We start from the raw sequence: 19,513 nt of genomic DNA, 5'->3' as shown, positions 1-19,513 counted from the left end.
CCAAATACAAGCCTGAATATGGAAATGCTACAAATATTCCCACTACTTAGAACAAACTGCAGAAATGTTACTCACAGCTGAAAAGCAGCAGTGAGCCTTTAAATGAAAGTTTTAAACAGCTAAAGGAGCCACTAGAAAAAAAGAGTTTAACTGCAAATAAATAATAAAGTCTCCTTATTAATGGCATGAAACATGAAATATTAGGCCTTCTGGAATTGCTGTTTAACTGTAGCTCCCAAACAGGCTTCATGCATCATGAATGGAGAACAGCAAAAGTCATCTCTCTGCACAAAGGTGGGCCATCTACAGACCCTGGAAACTACAGACACCAAAGTTTCACTTGTCTCATATGCAGAGCCCTGGAAAGAATTATCATGGGACAACTCCTTTTTGTCATTTACTTCTTTGAAGTCAAATCCAATGTCAAGGGCCTCTGGTTGACTAAATATGTGAAGCAGTAGAAAGTAAGATAGGGGAAGAGCAATTTGGAAGACAGATGTTTGCAATGTTTGCAATGAGACAGATAGTGCAGAAGGAGCAGGAGATGAGATCAGACTCCAACTGGGGATTCCTAAACTTGGAGAAAGCATATAACAAGTCCAAGAAAGCTGATCTGGGTAATCCTGCAGTTGTTCAGAATCCTGGAGACACTGGTAGAACAGTGTAAAGACTCACAGAGGGGGTCCGTCTGGGATTGGTTGTGATCAGGGTTTAGCTCTGAGCCCCTCCCATTCCTACTGGTGACAGACTACATCAGCAAACAGATAAGAGGGGGACATATCAACAAAGTTGCTGTATGCACAGCATGTGGCATTACAAGCAGGCTCTGAAAAGGAACTTCAGCAAATGACAGAAAACTGGAATGCAAAACTGAAGGCTCATGGGATGAAACTGAATACAGAAAACACACAAGTCATAGCAACAAATGGAGAAAATCAGAAGGTACAAACTGAAACAGAAGGAAAAATACAGCAACAATTGAACAGCTTTAAGTATATGGGAGGTAGGGTTGAGGAGAAGGAGAATCTGAATAGGGAGGTCAAATCCAAAATCAGAGAGGCTGCAGCCAATTGGCACAGTGGGTCAGGTGTAATGTGTGAAATAAGAAAGCCAAAGAAGATGGAATGTAAGGTGCACAAAACAGTGCTGAGACCAGTGTTGGTGTATGGCACAGAAACCTGGCCACTGAAGCAGAACAACTGAGGAACTTTGAGGTGATGGAAGTGAAATGCTAGACACAGGACATTGGCTGCACACTTTGGAAGAGATGAAGAAAAAGAACATCAAAGCAGAAGCCAAAGAAGCCCCAATTAAATATAAGATCAAGAACAGGTTACAATAGTTCAATATCAAGTGCAGGAAAGCAGATCTGGGAGGAACAGGAAAAAGGCAAGAGGAGACAAGGACTCCTAGATAAGGCACTGATGGACTGCATGAGAGAAGACCTCTGACAGTTGTGCTATGAATCAAGACAGGCAACAGCAGTTGATGCTACATCCTGACCCCATGTAAAAATATAAAAAAAGGGGTTGTTGATAATGGTAATGATATCTATTCATGTACATGGGCTCGGGGTGTAATTTCAATGGAGAAAATCATCTAGAGACATGGTTTCCACTTCCAGGTGGCTAGGCCTGACACGGCAGTTCTTCCACACCATACACTTGCATGCACACTTAAACCTGTGGCCAATTTGGAGTATCTGAACCACTTTATGCATGTCTTTTGAATATGGGAGGAAAATCAAGCACCCACAGAAAATGAAAACACACACACACACACACACAAGATCTTCTGCAGCTCCTGAAAGTCGTAAAACCATAAAACACTTCCACTCTTCCTACATAAGCTAATAAACCATACTTCTTACAGACACTGCATCTCTGGCTTCAATCAAAACTGTGAGATAATATATTTATGGACTAGGCCCAATAATTTAATTTCTTACTATTTTTAAAGTTTGCGATTATCCTCATCTCTTCCAGTAACCTCTTTTAAAACATATACTTTTAAACAGTTACAATAATGCATATACATTTTTGTTTTCTGACCAGAAGGGCACACTGTTGGTACATTTTAACACAAGTAGCTTTACAAATACATTTTTCAATGCAAGCATCTGTACAAATCAGTTTGATCTATAACTGACATATAATTCTTTAGAAAATTCCAGCTAGCTGTGCTGGCATATGTTACACAACCACTGCCCTACTTCTCCTGGCACAGCAGGCAAAACCTCACATCGTCACACATACATAAGTATTGCATATACAAACACACTCATTACATGCATGTGTGCATGTGTGTGTGTGTGTGTGTGTTGTGTGTGTGTGTGTGTGTGTGTGTGTGTGTGTGTGTGTGTGTGTGTGTGTATGTGTGTGTGTGTGTGTGTGTGTGTGTGTGTGTGTGTGTGTGTGTGTGTATATATATATATATATATATACACACACACACACACACACACATATATATATATATCAATGTATATGTATATATATATATATATATATATATATATATATATATATATATATACACAAACACACGTATGAAATTGTAGCTAACAGGACAGGCATTTTATATAGGCACTAAATTAACTAACTTAAGAAAACAGTGTACTGCGCTAGGGCTGATATCTTTGAAACAAAGAAAGTAGTTTCTGTATAGGTTACAGTCAACCTTTTAATGACAGTTGCCTTGCATTCCAAAACTACCTCAAATGTAGAGTGTTCCTCATCACTCCAATCACAACTAATTTGCATTTGGTAGGAGAAAGTGAGAGCTGTGCTCTATGAAATATAGGGGCTATGTTACCACCCACCCCACCCAAATAAAATACAAGGCCTTTTCTGAGAAATGGTGTTTTTCAGTTTTTCAACTTACACATTTCTGGTAAATGATTTTGAACAGCTGCATCTTGAACAGTGGTAGTCAGGTAACAGTCCCTGCAATTTATAGTAATAAAATAATTAAATATGACAAGGTAAGATCTCCAAAATTGAAAGAACTGGCTACCCCTGGCCAAAGGAAAAGAGAAGTTTTGCTTATAGGCATATGGTGTCACTGGATTATGTAAAAGAATATGAAGATTTTAATTCAACATCATTGTCATGACAACAAAAGGGGAAAAACTTAGCTAAGTATATCCTTAGCTGATGCATCAAGGCCCAATGTAAGACTGCCATCCTCATTTGACATTCAGGTCAGTGTACTGTAAAAGCAAATGCAGATTACCCATCATATAATTCAAAGACTTCTGACTTTATTTCTTCCTTCAATCCTGAGAAAGGTCTGTGCTCAAACAACAACAAACATGATGCAGCTACTCAAAATGTAGTAGTATAAATATGCATAGCTTCAGTTAATAAAACATGTAGACAAAAACGTTTTTCTTTACTTTTATTAAGCTATGTGAGTGTTTCTATTCCTCTAAAACTGGAAGTTATACTGTACCATATTTATGACAAACATGGCAGTCACTGTTAATCGTTACAATTCACTCATATTTCTATAGCACTGACATTCTAAATGGGAAATGCCTGAAATGCTGACAATATAAAGCAAATAGTCTAAAATCATTCTGATGGAAAAGCAAGGCAGATACCAGCAATTCATTTTCAGAAGTGGCTTATGCAACTGCAGATCCATCTGGTAAGCAAACAAAGATCTTGGATGGGACAGGAATTTAAAAAGAAAGGGGGTGTGTGTGTGTTTGTGCAGTGGTGTTGTCAAAGCACATCCACTTACTGCTCTGACAACATTATATCAATGAATAAGAAATGATAGAGGATTGCCCTGACCGAGTAAGTCAAGCCCTTAATCTTAGTGTCTTGTCCTAGTGGGACTGAAAATGAGAGACTGGGTGAATTCTAAGTCTGAAGTTGCATACATCTTACAGTATTCCACCTGATGCAATGTACAGAGATCCCAGGGTTAGTACATACAAGAAGTGATACACAGATCTCCATGTAAAGGGAAGCTCTCCTGCAAAAATGCTTTAAAAATATAATAGTGAGATTCATAATTCAACACTTTTTGGCTGAATTACGGTTTACTTTTCAAAGTGTCACTAGTCGGGGTATCATACTTCTGGCCGACAAGCCTCAATGCCTCACAAGGGACTCTGCCTCAGCTGCAGTGCTAAGCCTATCTGACCACAAGTGAGCTAGGATAGTTACCCTGTTCAAAAGTGGGGGGCAAGGGTATGTGCAGAGCAGGAATGAGGTTTAAGAGGCAAGATTTGAATGAGCTATATAATGCTTAACTGACAGTGACTGAATGGTTTATAAGTGATATATAATGTTTACAACTTCAGTTGTTTCAATGGTGTCTGTGATGTAAACTGTTTGCAACTAAAGTGATATTCTGTATGTTTTTCATCTATATAAATGCATGACTGCCTTTGTCATATGTGTAAATTTAATAATTTAATAAAGAAAAAAAAGTGGGGGGCAAGGGGATCCATGGAGGTACAGGCATGAAAACAGAAGTAGCTAATGATAACAAGATGAGATCTGGGCATGGAAGGATTGAGACATAATGTTTAAAAGTACAAGAGTCTACAGGAAGATTGCAAAGAAAAATATGTTCATTGCTTCCATAGTTGCAATCAATAACTGCTCACTGTGGTTGGGAAGAACAGTTTACTTTCCTATCTTCTGACTGTGGCTCTTCCTCAGCCATTAATAATGTAAATATCCTAATTCTGAGTAAACCACCAATCCATCCACACTCTTCTGTCAGTTACGTTCAGAAGAAACACATGCAATAATTCCATATTGCCATATCACCGATAGCCCCTTAGAGAATGGACACAATTTTGAGGCAGCAACAGCTTCTGCAATAAACTGTAAAATCATGGCAACCACTATTCCAAACAGGGCCAATCATACACCTATAATAGGTATAAATTAGTAATGCTAACAAACTAATATGAGAATACCCAGAATGAGCAAAGGTTCAATAGGCTGTCCTGTTGACAATAAGCAAAGCAATGCAGGTTAACTCAAGAAGCGCAGTTCCTCGAAGATTAACTCTTTCCATTTAAGCAATTGATCCATGATTGCTCAAAAAACAATTGCTCAGATATAATACCCAACTGGCCTGCCTGTCAAAAATGAAATAAATATTTCAGCAACAGGGCAACTTCAGAAGCAAGTCTACATACTACCTGGCTTATAAATTCTAACTCCAAACTCCAAAAAACAGAGCATAACAGTCAAGCACAAACAGTGATCTTGCTATGTCTGTATGTTAAGCATTCATCATATAGTTAAATATTATTTCAGTTAGTTATTTTGGACAGTTAGAAACATATACACTTTTCATCAATTACATGCAGAGGACCAAATCAAAGCAAATGTTCAAGCACAGTTAACAAACATCCAAACCACCAAAGTATCGCAAATCTGAAAAATGGCATACTGTACATTCTAAAGTTCCAGGACTACTGAGGCTACATACAAAGGAAAATAAGGGTTAAATAAGTGCAGTTCTCTAGAATTCCAGATCTACAAACAACACTGACTAAAATAATATCATTGCAGTGCTGAAAAAGACCAATCAAAAAGGAAGACAATGAATGGATGGCTAAGATTACGAGGGCCATATGTAATAGGAAATAAGGTAGAAAAGCAACTAATGTGTTCAAACAGACAGCAGAAGCTCATGCTTAAGTCTATTTACCTTAAATGTTATCAGGTTGAATTAAGTATGGCATGAGCTACTCACTGTAGCAGTATCCAAACAGCGTAGGTGGGAAAAACAAAAGGCACACAGTTCTTAGCTGAAAGTGTTTAATAAAATTGAGCACTTTTGTCTGTATGTATCAACAAGACTTCATCAGAATACAAAAAAATAAAAAAAATCAAGCTATTTAAAAGTCCCTCGCCCCATCACATGGCCTTAATTAACCAATAAGCAAATAAACATATAAAAGGCTGTGACAAGTCATTGCTTAAATAACAAAAACAATTTTCATTAATAAATTATCAGGGTTACACTAAATAAAAATGCAGTTTTAATATAGTAATAATAGACATATTGTCATTAAGACCTGGGGGTGTAAAAGAATTCAAGCAAATTTGCCATTTTAGCTTAGTGAATTCAATCAAATCCTCCCATAGCCCACCAACAATATCTCTATGAACAATGTCCAAGCCAAAAAACAAAAACTTTCAAGTAGGATTTCAGAGATAGGCTTAAACAGAGCATTATTTACGTTCTTTTTGCTAATGTCCAAAGTGTGTTCGTTTGTCCGGTTCCTGAACCTCTGCTGCATTTTACCAACATAGAAGGAACAACATTCAGTGCATAAAGTAATGTATATCAACATTCAGTGCATAAAGTAATGTATATCAACATTCAGTGCATAAAGTAATGTATATCAACATTCAGTGCATAAAGTAATGTATATCAACATTCAGTGCATAAAGTAATGTATATCAACATTCAGTGCATAAAGTAATGTATATAACACCCGTTGTGTTACAAGTACAATACCGGTAGGACCTACGATGATGACCATTAATACAGATCTCATCAGCCTCATACACAAACTTATACATAGAACAAGCACCACACCTAAAAGTCAAATTTTTCTTATTCATGTGAGACATAAAGAAGGTGTCATCACTTTCCAAAAACTGTTTAAGGGATTTACCCCTTCTAAATATTAACTGGAGTACATCACCAATAATTCCTGTGTACTTCTCAAAACAAGAGAAAAGTACCCAGTTGCTTTTTAGAACCTCAAAAATCTCAGTGTGGTCTACTGTGTATTTTGTGACAAAAAAGGTGGTGTATCTAGATGTAACCCTTCTATTGGGAGCAAACATTTCCTTGGGACCTTCTTGTCGCAAACTAGGGCAAAAAACACCCTTTTCCCTTTTGGACTTGACTTCATCAAATATCTTAACAACTAAGTCCAAGAGATACCGCCATAGGTACACATATATACAAGTTTGTCACATTCAAGAGAAAAAGTGTAATCTTCAGTAACCAACCTCATCAGTCTGTCTGACCTTTAATGATCCCCCCTCTTTTGAAAGTCATGACAACTACTATAATGTGATAAACTGTTCAAATGTGTAGGTTTTTGAAATATATTACTAGTGAACGTTCTATTAATGCCATCCTTGCCGATAGTGACAACCAGATAACTAATAACAGTACGACTATAAACATGTGTAAAACGTAAAAAAGAAGTACTGTTATTTAGAAAGTCAATAAACCCATCACAACCTTCCTCCGGTGCTTGCCATAAAATAAAGATGTAATCCAAGAAATGGACAAATAATTTCTATGGGGGTTCATGTCACCAAAATGTGGGAATAAGATCTTCCTTTCCCATTGAAGCATAAAAATGCACGCAAAAGTGGGGGCACAAGATGCACCCATGGTGACACCCTTCTTTTGTAAAAAGTATTGTCTGTCCAGTCAAACAAAATTGTTTTGCAAAAGCAATTCCATAAGTATGTGCAAAGTACTTATCTCATTGTGACTAAAACTTGTGCATTCACACATGAACTCATAAAACCATTCCAGTCCAGCACAGTTACACAGTTAAAAAAATAAAATCATCAGAGAACTCTACATCCTTAAGCTTTTAAAAAAAATCCCATGAATCTCGACATAGATATTCAAACTGCTCAACAAAAGGCTTCAGTTTGGTATCCACATACTTCACTACAGGATGAATTTTGTATTTACTGGAGTCCACTATCGGCCTCATAGGGGGATCAGTTATGCTTTTATGAATTTTAGGCAGTCCAAAAATAGACGGCACTCTTGGGTGTTTTACACACAAAAAAATACATTTCAGAGTCTATCTGCCCTTGCATAAGCAAATCATGAAGTAAAAAAATCAATTTTTTATATGATAAATGTACAACATTAAGAGGAGACTCCACATAAAAATGGTCATCAAAAACATAAGTGTACATACGTTGCAAATAATCTACCTTGATCATAATAACAATACCCCCCCCCCATTTGTTAGGTTTCATCACTCGTACCTGTTTATTCTGACAGAAATTTCAATAGTTTAAATTCAGATTCAGTTAAGTTCCAGCAGTTTCAGTCCTTGTTCTTAGCTAAAATATTACGAAACTTAAACTCACAAAACTTCTCAAACAAAACCAAAGGCAAAGGTAGGGGTAGGTTAAAAAGACTCTTTCTGATCAAAGGGTTAGGGCAAAACTCACCACTGTTATTGTCATAAAACAGCAACCTAAGATTTACTTTCCTCAAAAGCAACCTCAGGTCATTAACTAAAATCAAAAATATTAGAACAAGTTGTAGGTACAAAATGAAGGCCTTTACTCAAAAGGTTCGCATATTCACTTCCAAGACTGTTGAACAGAGTGATCAATGCTGGGGGTCATTCCAGAAAAAGAATTGCTTTTGTTAAGCCAGTCCACAACCAAAACACCAACAGTTTGTTCTGATTCACCATTAAAACACCCATTACTGTTGTTAACCTGTATTTCACTACACTGACTGTTCAAAAATGCAGGTGGACCTTATTCTGATGGAATACTAGTAATGACCAAACCAGAAATAGCATTGCTGTCACTGATTGTAGGTAACATTTGTTGTACAAGCTGAGTAAAAAGTCCAATACAGCCTGGTAAGTCCAAAGTATCAGCCAAAACACTGTGGCTGGCAGAATTTCCCACCACAGGAATGATATAACACCAAAATAAAACAAGAACCAATAAACCAAATCCAAACAACGTAGGTGGGAAAAACAGAAGGCACACAGTTCTTAGCTGAAACTGTTTAATAAAATTGAGGGTTTTTGCATGTATCAAAAAGACTTCTTCAGAATACAAAAAAATAAAAAAAAATCAAGTTATTTAAGAGTCCCTCTCCCCGTCACATGACCTTACTTGACAAATAAGCAAATAAACATATAAAAAGCTGTGACAAGTCATTGCTTAAATAAAAACAATTTCCATTAATAAATTATCAGAGTTACACTAAATATGAATGCAGTTTTAATACACTAATAATACACATATTGTCATTAAAACCAGGAGGTATAAAATAATTCAAGCACATTTGCAATTTTAGCTCATGAATTCAATAAAATCCTCCCACGGCCCACCACAAATATCTCTATGAACAATGTCCATCATAAATAAGGTGTCATCCCTTTCCAAAATCTGTTTAAGGGATTTACCCCTTCTAAATACTAACTGGGGTACATCACCAATAATTCCTGTATACTTCTCAGAACAAGAGAAAAGTACACAGTTGCTTTTTAGTACCACACAAATCTCAATGTGGTCTACTGTGTATTTCATAACAAAAGAGGTGGTGTATCTAGACATGACCCTTCTATTGGGAGAAAACATTTCCTTGGGACCTTCTTGTCACAAAATAGGGCATAAAATACCCTTTTCTCTTTTTGTTTTGTTTTTTGGTTTGGACATTGTTTGCATTCATGTTTGACCTTGGTCTAGTGTAGGTAAATAGATATTAACTGTTGTTTTTATGATATTAATATATATAGATATAATTTCACACTTTTCTAAATATCTCAACAACCAAGTAACACAGACAGAACTCCTTAGCCTCATACAAAAGCTATCAGCTAGATGAATAAAATGCTGCTGACAGTGTGTGTCTAACTTGAGTGGTTGCTGAGATATTGTAACTTATTTACAAAATACTACAAATGTAATAGTCACTGTGTTTACCGTGACATAACATTCAGTTTAAGACCCAGGACCTAAAGAAGACTACCACTATAAAAATAGTTTGCACTGAAGAGTTTGCCATTAATACTTCTTTAATAATCCTTATGGTTCCAGAGATATAAACATTTGTTTGAAATGTGAGGACATAATTTGATTCTGTGAAAATGCTTAGGCTCCGCCCATTGGAAGTTACAGTGCAAACATTCTAAGCTTCATTGAAGTGAATGGACAACAACAGGATTCTTTTATTAAATGCTCAACTTCTCTGTCCTTCTCCTTATTTACTGTCCCTGCCATGAATAAACAAGAATACAGCATTTAAAATATTTTAAATTGACTATTTCTTTCTACTAGAACAGTATCCTACTGTACTATGTTGGTTTCACGTTCAAAACACTTTTATCCCACCCTGGAAAAGCTTGCTGCTGTCTCCAATTCACTGACATTATCAAGGCCACTGAATACAGGTAGTTTCTCACCAATTACCTCCCCAAACTGGCATCACCACGACCATCCAAAAAACCCACCCATGCTGTGATGCCACAGCTCCCTGGTCCTTCCCCTACCCATGCAGAAAGTAAAAGTCTAGAACAAGGAAATAGTACATGAGTCAAGTTTCCTATTGTGAGCTGTCCACCACAGCAGGTAACAGCTCGAATTACCCTTAGCACTTTGACAGCAAGAGAAGTTAGGTGTAAAGGGGGATGGGAGAAGAGTCAAAGTAGTACAATTCAGGCTTCACAAAAGATTGCAGTTTAGCCAGTCTAAAAAGAAGCAGTAATAAAAAGCACTTTGAAAGTCTGTTCTGTGGCATTTATACTGTTTGTGTTTTAAGTAGTCATTGAATGGCATGAGAAAGCAGTGTATGCATGTAAAATCTATGCAGTAACAGGAGCTTAAGGAAGAAAGCGTCCTGCATGATGTAATTATTTACAGACAAGCCCTGTGTTATGGGATACCTAGAGGCATACTAAACAATCAGAATTACTTCAAAATGCCAGACCCCATATGGTCAGACTCAGAAATTACACATAACAATATTTAAAAACCTGCAAATAGTCCCTGAGTGGTGGTAAAATGTAGGAAACAACAAGCCATGATGAAATAAACATGTGTTTGAGTCTGTGCGTGTGGTTCTCCTTTAAACAGCTTGATTTTTCTTTTGTATTCTGAAGGAGTCTTCTTGATACATACAGACAAAAGCACTCAATTTTATTAAACACTTTCAGCTAAGAACTGTGTGCCTTCTGTTTTTCCCACCTAAGTTGTTTGGATTTAGTTTATTAGTTTTTGTTTTTTTGGTGTCATTGTAGCAGTATAATGTAGATCCAGTAAGTTACTACTTTACTGCATTAGTCCCTAAATGTGATAATCCTTTAGCTCAGAATTATGCCCCTTAAGACAAGCAACTAGGAACTATGTCTCCTCAAGAAAAAGCATTTTTCTGTGGTTCAAAATAACAGCATATATACCATGTCAGTCACTACCACATAGTCACTGTTTACTGGTATATAAATAAAGCCAAGCACCTCTCACGAACATGTGCATACCATGATGTTACTAACTACACTTTTCCTTATGTACCTATAAAATTCCAGCTAAGGCTGCATAGCAACTTCTACAGACATTTTCATTCTTACACATTATTCTGCACACCATAATTAATTTACAGAATCATCTTGTAATTCATAGTAGTACATTTTCCATTCACTCACAACACTGCAAGAAGACAATAAAACATAGAAGTACTTCTAAAGTACCTAACCTAATCAAACAGGTTGGATAGGTGAGGTTTTACATTTTTAAAATAAACAAAAATTAGTCATCTTCTCTTAAGATGAGTACCTCATGCAGCCGTATTGAATTTTGTCTTCATTATGATTGTGATGATCGTGCCCTGGCCCAGCAATCAAGGAGCCTCAATCCTCACCACTAACACCAGGGAGGTCATCTCTGAGAAGAGGAAAGGATAACTAATACACACAGTAAAGTACAATTTCCCTTAAGTGCACACAGAGATCACAGTCAGTCTGGGGCTGGTTGCTCCCTTGCTCACCAGGTTCTCAATAAGACTCCCCACTGGCACAGCTATAGGGTCCAGATCTCAGCCTAGATGGGCAAGCTAAAACATCCAGTACCCTCTCTGTCCAACCAGTGCTTCGTGTCCCTGCCCAAGTAGCTGACACAACACACACACACACACTTTGAGATAAGTATTTATACAACTTCACAGATACTCCTGGGAAAGGCTGACACAGATTATCCAGCTGTGCCCCTTTACCCAGACTATACGGTAGTAATCCCTGCCACCACCCAGCTAATAATATCAGCTACTAAAAGGCCATTAAAAGGGTGTCCAATTATTACTGTGCAATATTATTATCCAACGGTAATGTGACTATTTAGTCTAGGCTTATTGGAAGGGCTTAGACAGTAAACTCTATAAATATATAATGTACTCTAAAGCATAATTTATCTCTACATAAACCAGCCACAAGCAGAAGGTTTTAAAAATATTTAATAATAAATAACTAAAACACAAGACAAAACTACTACACCACAGAGATATCTAAGAGTTCAGAGATCACACAGAAACTTAAAATAATATCGTAGGAAAGATCTGATTTCAAAGAAAAATAGTCTAACTTTCTTCTATGTTTAACTATTCTTAAGAGAAATCACAGTGCTATTATCTTACTTACATACATAAAGCACAAGCAATGCTGGGTTAGATGTCCAAGATCAAAATGCTCCCAGTCTCTTGTTGAACAATAGTTTTTAAACACTAACCAACAGCTCTGCTGAGGCCCTCCCAAATTATATCATTTTGACACTTAGGTTTTCCCAGTATTCATATTGCATCATCTTGACACCTGGTCTGAGTTCTCAGACCACAAACTGCATTATTTAGCAATCTAACACCTGCTCAGAAACTTACAACAATATAAGTCATTTCACAGAGCAATAAAGCACATTCCACATCTAAATTCTGGTCATAAACTTTAGCCTTAAAACAATGGGCATGAAACCTTCATGCAGACTCACTGGAGCCAAATTCTAACATGAAAGGGTCACAACATGCTTCACTGGGCCAGTAGAGTGCAATGTTGTCACATATTTTGCAGTTCAATATTTCACAGTATTCTTTTATACTCAAGAAAACATCCCTGTATTTTTACATTTAATCACAAATGCCAGAATTATATATCAAATTCTATTTGACTAGGCTGGCAGCCTTCGCCCATCTCTCCCCAATCATCACAATAAGTTATTACTTTAGGGTAGAACAGCAAGCTGTGTATCTGGACCCTGGGGAAAAGTACCAGCTAGCATACCCTGGATAACCACCAACATAACGCTTCCTCCTGTTTTAAAGAGGAAATTCAGATTGTCATGCATGTGTCTATACTGAAGACCAAGTTGCAGCCTGACAAACTCCCTGCTGACACCTTTCAAAAAGTAAACAAAGGTTGTAAGAAACTTTCTGTTTTCTAACAGGAGCTCTAAACCTGTTAGGAGTGAAACAAAGAAAAAACATAACCGATATTCTAACATATTTAGTCCTGGTGACCTAAGACCATGGTAACCTTTGAAGATCCACATAATGCAGTCTAAAATTTCACTCAACTAGAGTGGTGGTTATGCACAGGATCTGCTAAAAGACTTTAAAAAAGAGGGGGCATGCCTCTTCAATATTTAGACCCATGACTTGTGATAAATTACCCATCAATATCAGACAACCAAATAAGCCAAAATAATCTAGATCATTACTGCTTACCTCACAAAATGATTTTTTTTTGCTTTTCACATCACTTGTCACAAAACTTGAATATTCTGCTGTAAACATCCCATGACTGTTGCGCAGTGTAAATTACATTTTACTTTGATCTGACTGCATAGTTCCCTTCATAGGCATCAACATCACATTACTCTGCCTATACTTCCTCAAAACTAGAGCTATAAAATACATTAGTATTGCCATGCAATATGCCTTTCATAAGTGAACTCTGTTCTCATGAAGGGATAACTAGTACTTTGGAACTGTGAACTATGTACCATAAACACTGTCTAACTAATATATGAAACAGAGATTACTATTATTCTAAGAATTTATTGAAAATGTTTTCTGACTGTTAGATCTAGTTTGAATGCCACAGGTATATGTAGAACTGTATTGCAGCTATAGGAATTTGATTATGTCTTGTGCATAGGCACTGATTAAAACAGGTCTAGTTTGGAAAAATTCACTATCTTGGTTAAAAATCAATAAATCTATTAAAATGAATAAAGAAATGCAGGAAGACTTAAAGACAGCCTTTGATGTGTGAGTTGCTTTAATGCTGCAGCTTCTCTACAAATTTACACATCAGCATATAACTACTAAAAAGCACTTCTGGTAATATTTGTAACCTTTAAGTTACATTTAATTTATAAATTATACCATAAGCCCCCTTTTTTCTTTTTTTCTTTAAACTTACCTGTTTGATTGCAAAGTCTTGTCTCGATGTTCCAAGGCTTCATCGTGCTCACTGCCTCTTCCTTCCAGCTCTGGCCTGCTTTGAGTATGCTGACATCTTTTTCTAAATCAAAAAAAAAAAAATCCTTTGAAATGTACTCTAATTCAACATACTTAAACATTAAATTCTGAAAGTCATTTCTTTTACAACTATGATCTAAGATACTGAAACAATCTAAATGACAACTATTAACACCAAATGTTCTCTGAATATAACTCCAGAAAAATACATTTCGAATAAAATACATAGAGGTAATGGCAGAGAAGAAAAAAGCAAATATCAAAATCTTAATTAACATTTATTTTATGCTGTACGACTTAAAACATTCTTTACAACTTATCCAAGTAGCTATTGACTATATTGCTATCCAGTTTTAGGATAGCAACTCTACTCTAAATGGCGCCACAATGAGAATAGAAACTATGGAGTCTCATATATCCAATTGTGAAGACAAACTCCTAACAACTGAGGAAAAAACAACATAAATTTTCCAAAGGTACTCCCTTTATAGATGAAAAACTATTTGACCTAGAGACCAGAAATAGATGTAACAATTTATTCATTATAGGCATTCTTGAAAACCAAAAATCTTCAGATCTATTCAAGATTATCCAGAAAATCTTGCTGACACTAATGGAAGATCAAAATAAGGTTGGCAAAATGATTATCAAGAGAGTACATTGCACCCTTAGAAAATCTTAACATAACTCTGTGAGACAAGTGTAAATAAAATTTTTAAATTACGAAGATCGTCATCAAGTGTTGCAGGTGGCTAAATTTTAAAAAATCATTACTCGGTATGGCAACAAAATACCACTGCACAAATTCTCCCACTAGCTTAGAAAATGGACAAACGACAACTGTCTCCCTTTTTTTTCAATTTAGTGAACAGCAACATTAAATTTCAAATATCAATTCTGGCTAAGCTATTACTTATCTATAAAGACACTACATACCAAATTAATTCTCTCAAAGAAACGAAATCTCTTTTTGGTCGCCTTTTGGGTTTTCAATGAGATTAAGGCTGCCAGACTGTTGAATATGCTTTGTGCAGTTGACAACCTGGAAAAGTAAAACAACAACTGACTGCTTTTTCCTTTTCTTTCTCCTTTGGTGTTGCTAAATGATTCAAGTCCTGAAAAAATGATGGCTGCCATGTTGCCTAACCATTTCTTAACAATATTTACTGTGTTATGACCTTTGCTTCAGGAAAACCTGTGACATTTAACTTTCTTTGTCAATTTTACTTCCTGCTATGTCACAGCTATGAGTGTTAATATGTCAAGAAGGCTTAGTTTCTTTTTCCTTTACAGGACTAATATACCTTATATTTTATTTTTACAATTTCAAGTTTTCTAAACTCTTGCTATAAATTTCAGGTCATTACGGAACCATCAGCGATTTGTTATTTGAACTACTTGTTGCAGATTATATACACTGTCAAACAATATGTTGCCATATGTTATAGACAAGTTTGATATGATATGTAGTTATGTGAACGTTTCTGCAACTAGTTGTTAGGAAAATAATTCTTGAGTCACTGCTATTCTATTTTAAGTTAAATTGGTTCAACAAAATTTTCAGAGTTTGCTTTACATTTACCCATAGTATAGATTATTATGCAATGCTTACACTGTGTATTCTAAATTCAATCTCTTCTCATGAGTGATGTGATAGTGTTAGGCCTGGGGTGAGGGAAGAATGAAGAAGAATGAGTCCCAGTTGTTGCAGACCATATCCTTTTCATATTTTAAATTAACCACATCTTTACACCTACTCTTTTTAATACTATTAAACTCTGCATTTTAAACCAAATCATCAACCTTACAATTTCCAACTTTTCTAATTTAAATACACTACAAATTCAGTCTATTTTCTTTCATATTAATTTCGAAACATGATACCAATTATAGATTGATGGAACCTTAACAGTATTCAGCATCAGAAAAAGGAAGCTCTTCTTACATTTATGTTTTTCTAGTTCAAAGCAATTATTATCTTTATTCAGGAACCCTACCTACATTATGACCAAATGAACATGTGGCAAAAGAAACTGATCCAATATCTAGAACTATCTGGAATTAGTAGTAAACAAGCTGGTAATGTGATTTTAATCAAACACTCTCTTTTTTTGGCAACACAATTGATTCCAGTTATGACCCTTTGGGTAGATGGTATTATATCAGGCTGAGAACAAATTTTACAACTAGACCATTATTTCTTCTGAATGCTTATGTTCTGTGTGTTAAACAACTTGAATTCATTGCCCAAATATTTAATCTTCATATCCATTTAAAATTTATTTACGTATTCTCGGAGGAGATTGGAATTCAGTAATTAATCCTACCAAACACAAATGCATCTCTCTCACTTCCATATATTTAAAGGTCTCACAAGCTCTTTTAGACTTGCAAACTGAATAGGTTACATCTCATCCAATCAGATTTGTACTCCCATATATGAATACATTTATATTTTACTCACTGTGTTTTAAATCTTGGTTAAGAATTATTTTTTTTTATCATCAAATGATCTTTCATCAAACTGAACCCCATTCATTATCAGAACACTCCAAGCCTCAATTATATCTGAACCTTAATTCTTCAGAAATTTACCAAACCTATAATAACTAGACTTTTAACAAATTACTACTATATAATAAGAAAACAGTCAATAAAATAAACAATCTTTTCTATGAATTTCTCAAATAACTCCCTCTAGAAAACATAAACTAAATATTCAATTGTCTGAGTTTAAAAATCAACTGAGAGGTATTTTAATCAGCAAAACCTCTCATATAAACAGAGCTCGCAAACACAGAGAAAGTCAAATCAAATGTAAATTATAAATTCTAGAAAACCATCTAACACAGAAATAAGTATCTAGATACAGAAGCCCAAACCTAAAAAGAATTAATACTTGGTATGAAAATAAAATTTTGGCTACATACTTGGAATGGGCTTAAGTCCCATCCAAGCTTCTAGCTAAATTAATTATTATCCGCAGATTTCTCACATATACCCATGTAATTAAACATAACAGAGTGTTTTGTTAATCCTTCCCTAATTTAGCCTCATTTTTGAAAACTTCTAATAAAATGTTTAAGAAAAAGAATCTTCCTCATTTACCAATCAAGAATTATAACCATTTTTGAACAGTTAAAATTTCAACAAATTGACCAAAAACACATTCTTTCCCACCCAATTCAGTTTTCTGAAATAAAAAAAGCTATTAGAAGTCTGAAAGTGATTAATCAGCAGGCCTAAATTGTTTCACTTATGAATTTTTAAAAACAATTTGAGAGTCAGATTTCTAAAGTCTTATACTAATATATAACTTCATAAGTTCTAATGGCATTTCAGACCATTACACAAAGAGTGTTACAACTATTTTGATACTTAAAAATCAACTTGATAAGACTAATGTAACAAATTATTTTAAAGATTTTAACTAAATTTTGATGTTTGGATGAATTCATTCACTACATTAAGGTACTTTAGAATGATTCTATATCCAAATTTTCAGTTAACAAACAGCTTTCTAATTATATACAACTTAAAATGGTGTATGACAGGGTTTCCCCTTTCTCCTTTCCTTTTTTCAAACTTTACATATAAATATTATTTCTTTCCCTAACTCAAATTTCTAACTATTTGCCACCTTCTCTACATAAACTCACAACTCTTTAACAGCCTTTATCTCACTTGCCCCAACACTGGCATTTCCAGAATCCACAATAATATCCAAAGGTTCTCAGAACTAGCTAACTATAATCTAAATTTACAGAAATCTTCATTATTTCCTATCTTATTAAAGAAGAACTATCCTCTGGACTTATCTAAACTCAAAGGTTTATAAATCACTTATTCTGAGAAATAATTTCACTGTAGCATCTCATTCCAGCTATCACAACATTATTGGGGAAGCAAAGTGTGACATGAGAGGCATTCAAAGATGGCTACTGCTACACGTTTCCTTTTAATCTACAAATGTTATTATCAAAGTGAATATTTTCCTAGGCTTGTATACAATCATACTATACACATTATTCTCCAGTATTTAAATACCTTTCATACTCATCTTTGCAAATTAATTTGGTACCCTAAAACCTGAATTGTCTACAGTAAGTTGAGCTGTCCAAAAATACAAAGCAGAAATATGCCTACCCCCATTTTTGTGTTTATCACTTAAAAAGAGCATCTAGACTATATAAAACCATAAATTATCAGTCTACTAACAGTCAGTGGACACCAACATGACTGCAACTACAGTAAAAAAATATTCAGAATTACCAATGCAATCCTCATTTTGCAGTCCCATATTTAAACCCTCAAACCAGAAAAAAACAAAATATTGATAAGGTTATTAAACAACGTATTACACATTTTCAAAAACTGTTACCATTTTTGGATATGAACAAAATAGCTATAGCCTACCAACATATTCATAACAATCCAAATAGTTCAGTTAATAAGTCAGTGATAGAGCTTTCCATTTTTCTTTTGTTAAAGAAATCTACAGTAAAACCAGTGGCTCTCCAGCTCACATTTCTTTAAAATCTTGAAACTATGGAAAGATTACATACCTAAGATTAACCTAATTTATAATAAACTTAAAGTTTTCATATAATGTATGAACATTTGCTAAAAATAAAATGTTATGAAAGCTATTTAACTGACAATTAATGGGCAAAATATGATTAATCCCCAACTGACAACTAAATAAGGAAACAAATACTAAACCTTAATTCAAGTATATTCCCTTTTAAAAAAATCTACTACACCTTATTTATGATTAACAATAACACTTGCCTTACTCTAGCTAAAAAATCATTATATAATCCATTAATCTCAGATACATGCACTGCATGTGAGATACCTAATGTATATCTTTTTTATATATTTTGGCATTATAAATATGTGAAAAATATGATTACCTGCTCAAAGGAGTGTGTGTAAATATTTTTCTCTCTCTCTGAAACTATTTCTTGGCAATATGCAAGTCTTAGTATATCAGCAAAAAGATTAAATCATCTAATTTAAGACCACTTACAATATTATTTATCATGATAATTAATTCTATAGTACTGTAGTTTGGAATAGCAGAATTCCTGCCCTGTTTCATTGCTGGATGAATACTAGGAAAGGTGATGGAGTCAAGTAGAAGCTTGCCAAGAGTGTAGATGGATACATACATTTCTCCACTAACCCCGGATACAGGTTATAACATTTCTGTAACAGGGTTGGTGGAATAATTAGATGCCCATGAGTTCTGTAAAAAGGTAATCATTAG

The 19,513-nt window shown here is 35.0% G+C and overlaps 1 protein-coding gene across 1 annotated transcript in view; it reads right to left on the bottom strand.

The window, feature by feature from the left end:
* Positions 1–19,513, bottom strand: part of SHLD1 (shieldin complex subunit 1) — a 2,230,375-nt gene that overhangs the window by 967,181 nt on the left and 1,243,681 nt on the right. Inside the window, exon 4 of the mRNA XM_044056410.1 lies at positions 14,183–14,284. Coding sequence (XP_043912345.1) covers positions 14,183–14,284 — 102 coding nt within the window. The remainder of the gene's footprint in view (positions 1–14,182; positions 14,285–19,513) is intronic.

Source organism: Protopterus annectens, chromosome 1.part2, assembly GCF_019279795.1.
Source record: "Protopterus annectens isolate FY-2018-M chromosome 1.part2, PAN1.0, whole genome shotgun sequence".
Taxonomy (NCBI): Eukaryota; Metazoa; Chordata; order Ceratodontiformes; family Protopteridae; genus Protopterus; species Protopterus annectens.
The sequence above is the reverse complement of the archived record's forward strand: the minus strand, read 5'-3'. Positions and strand labels throughout refer to the sequence as shown.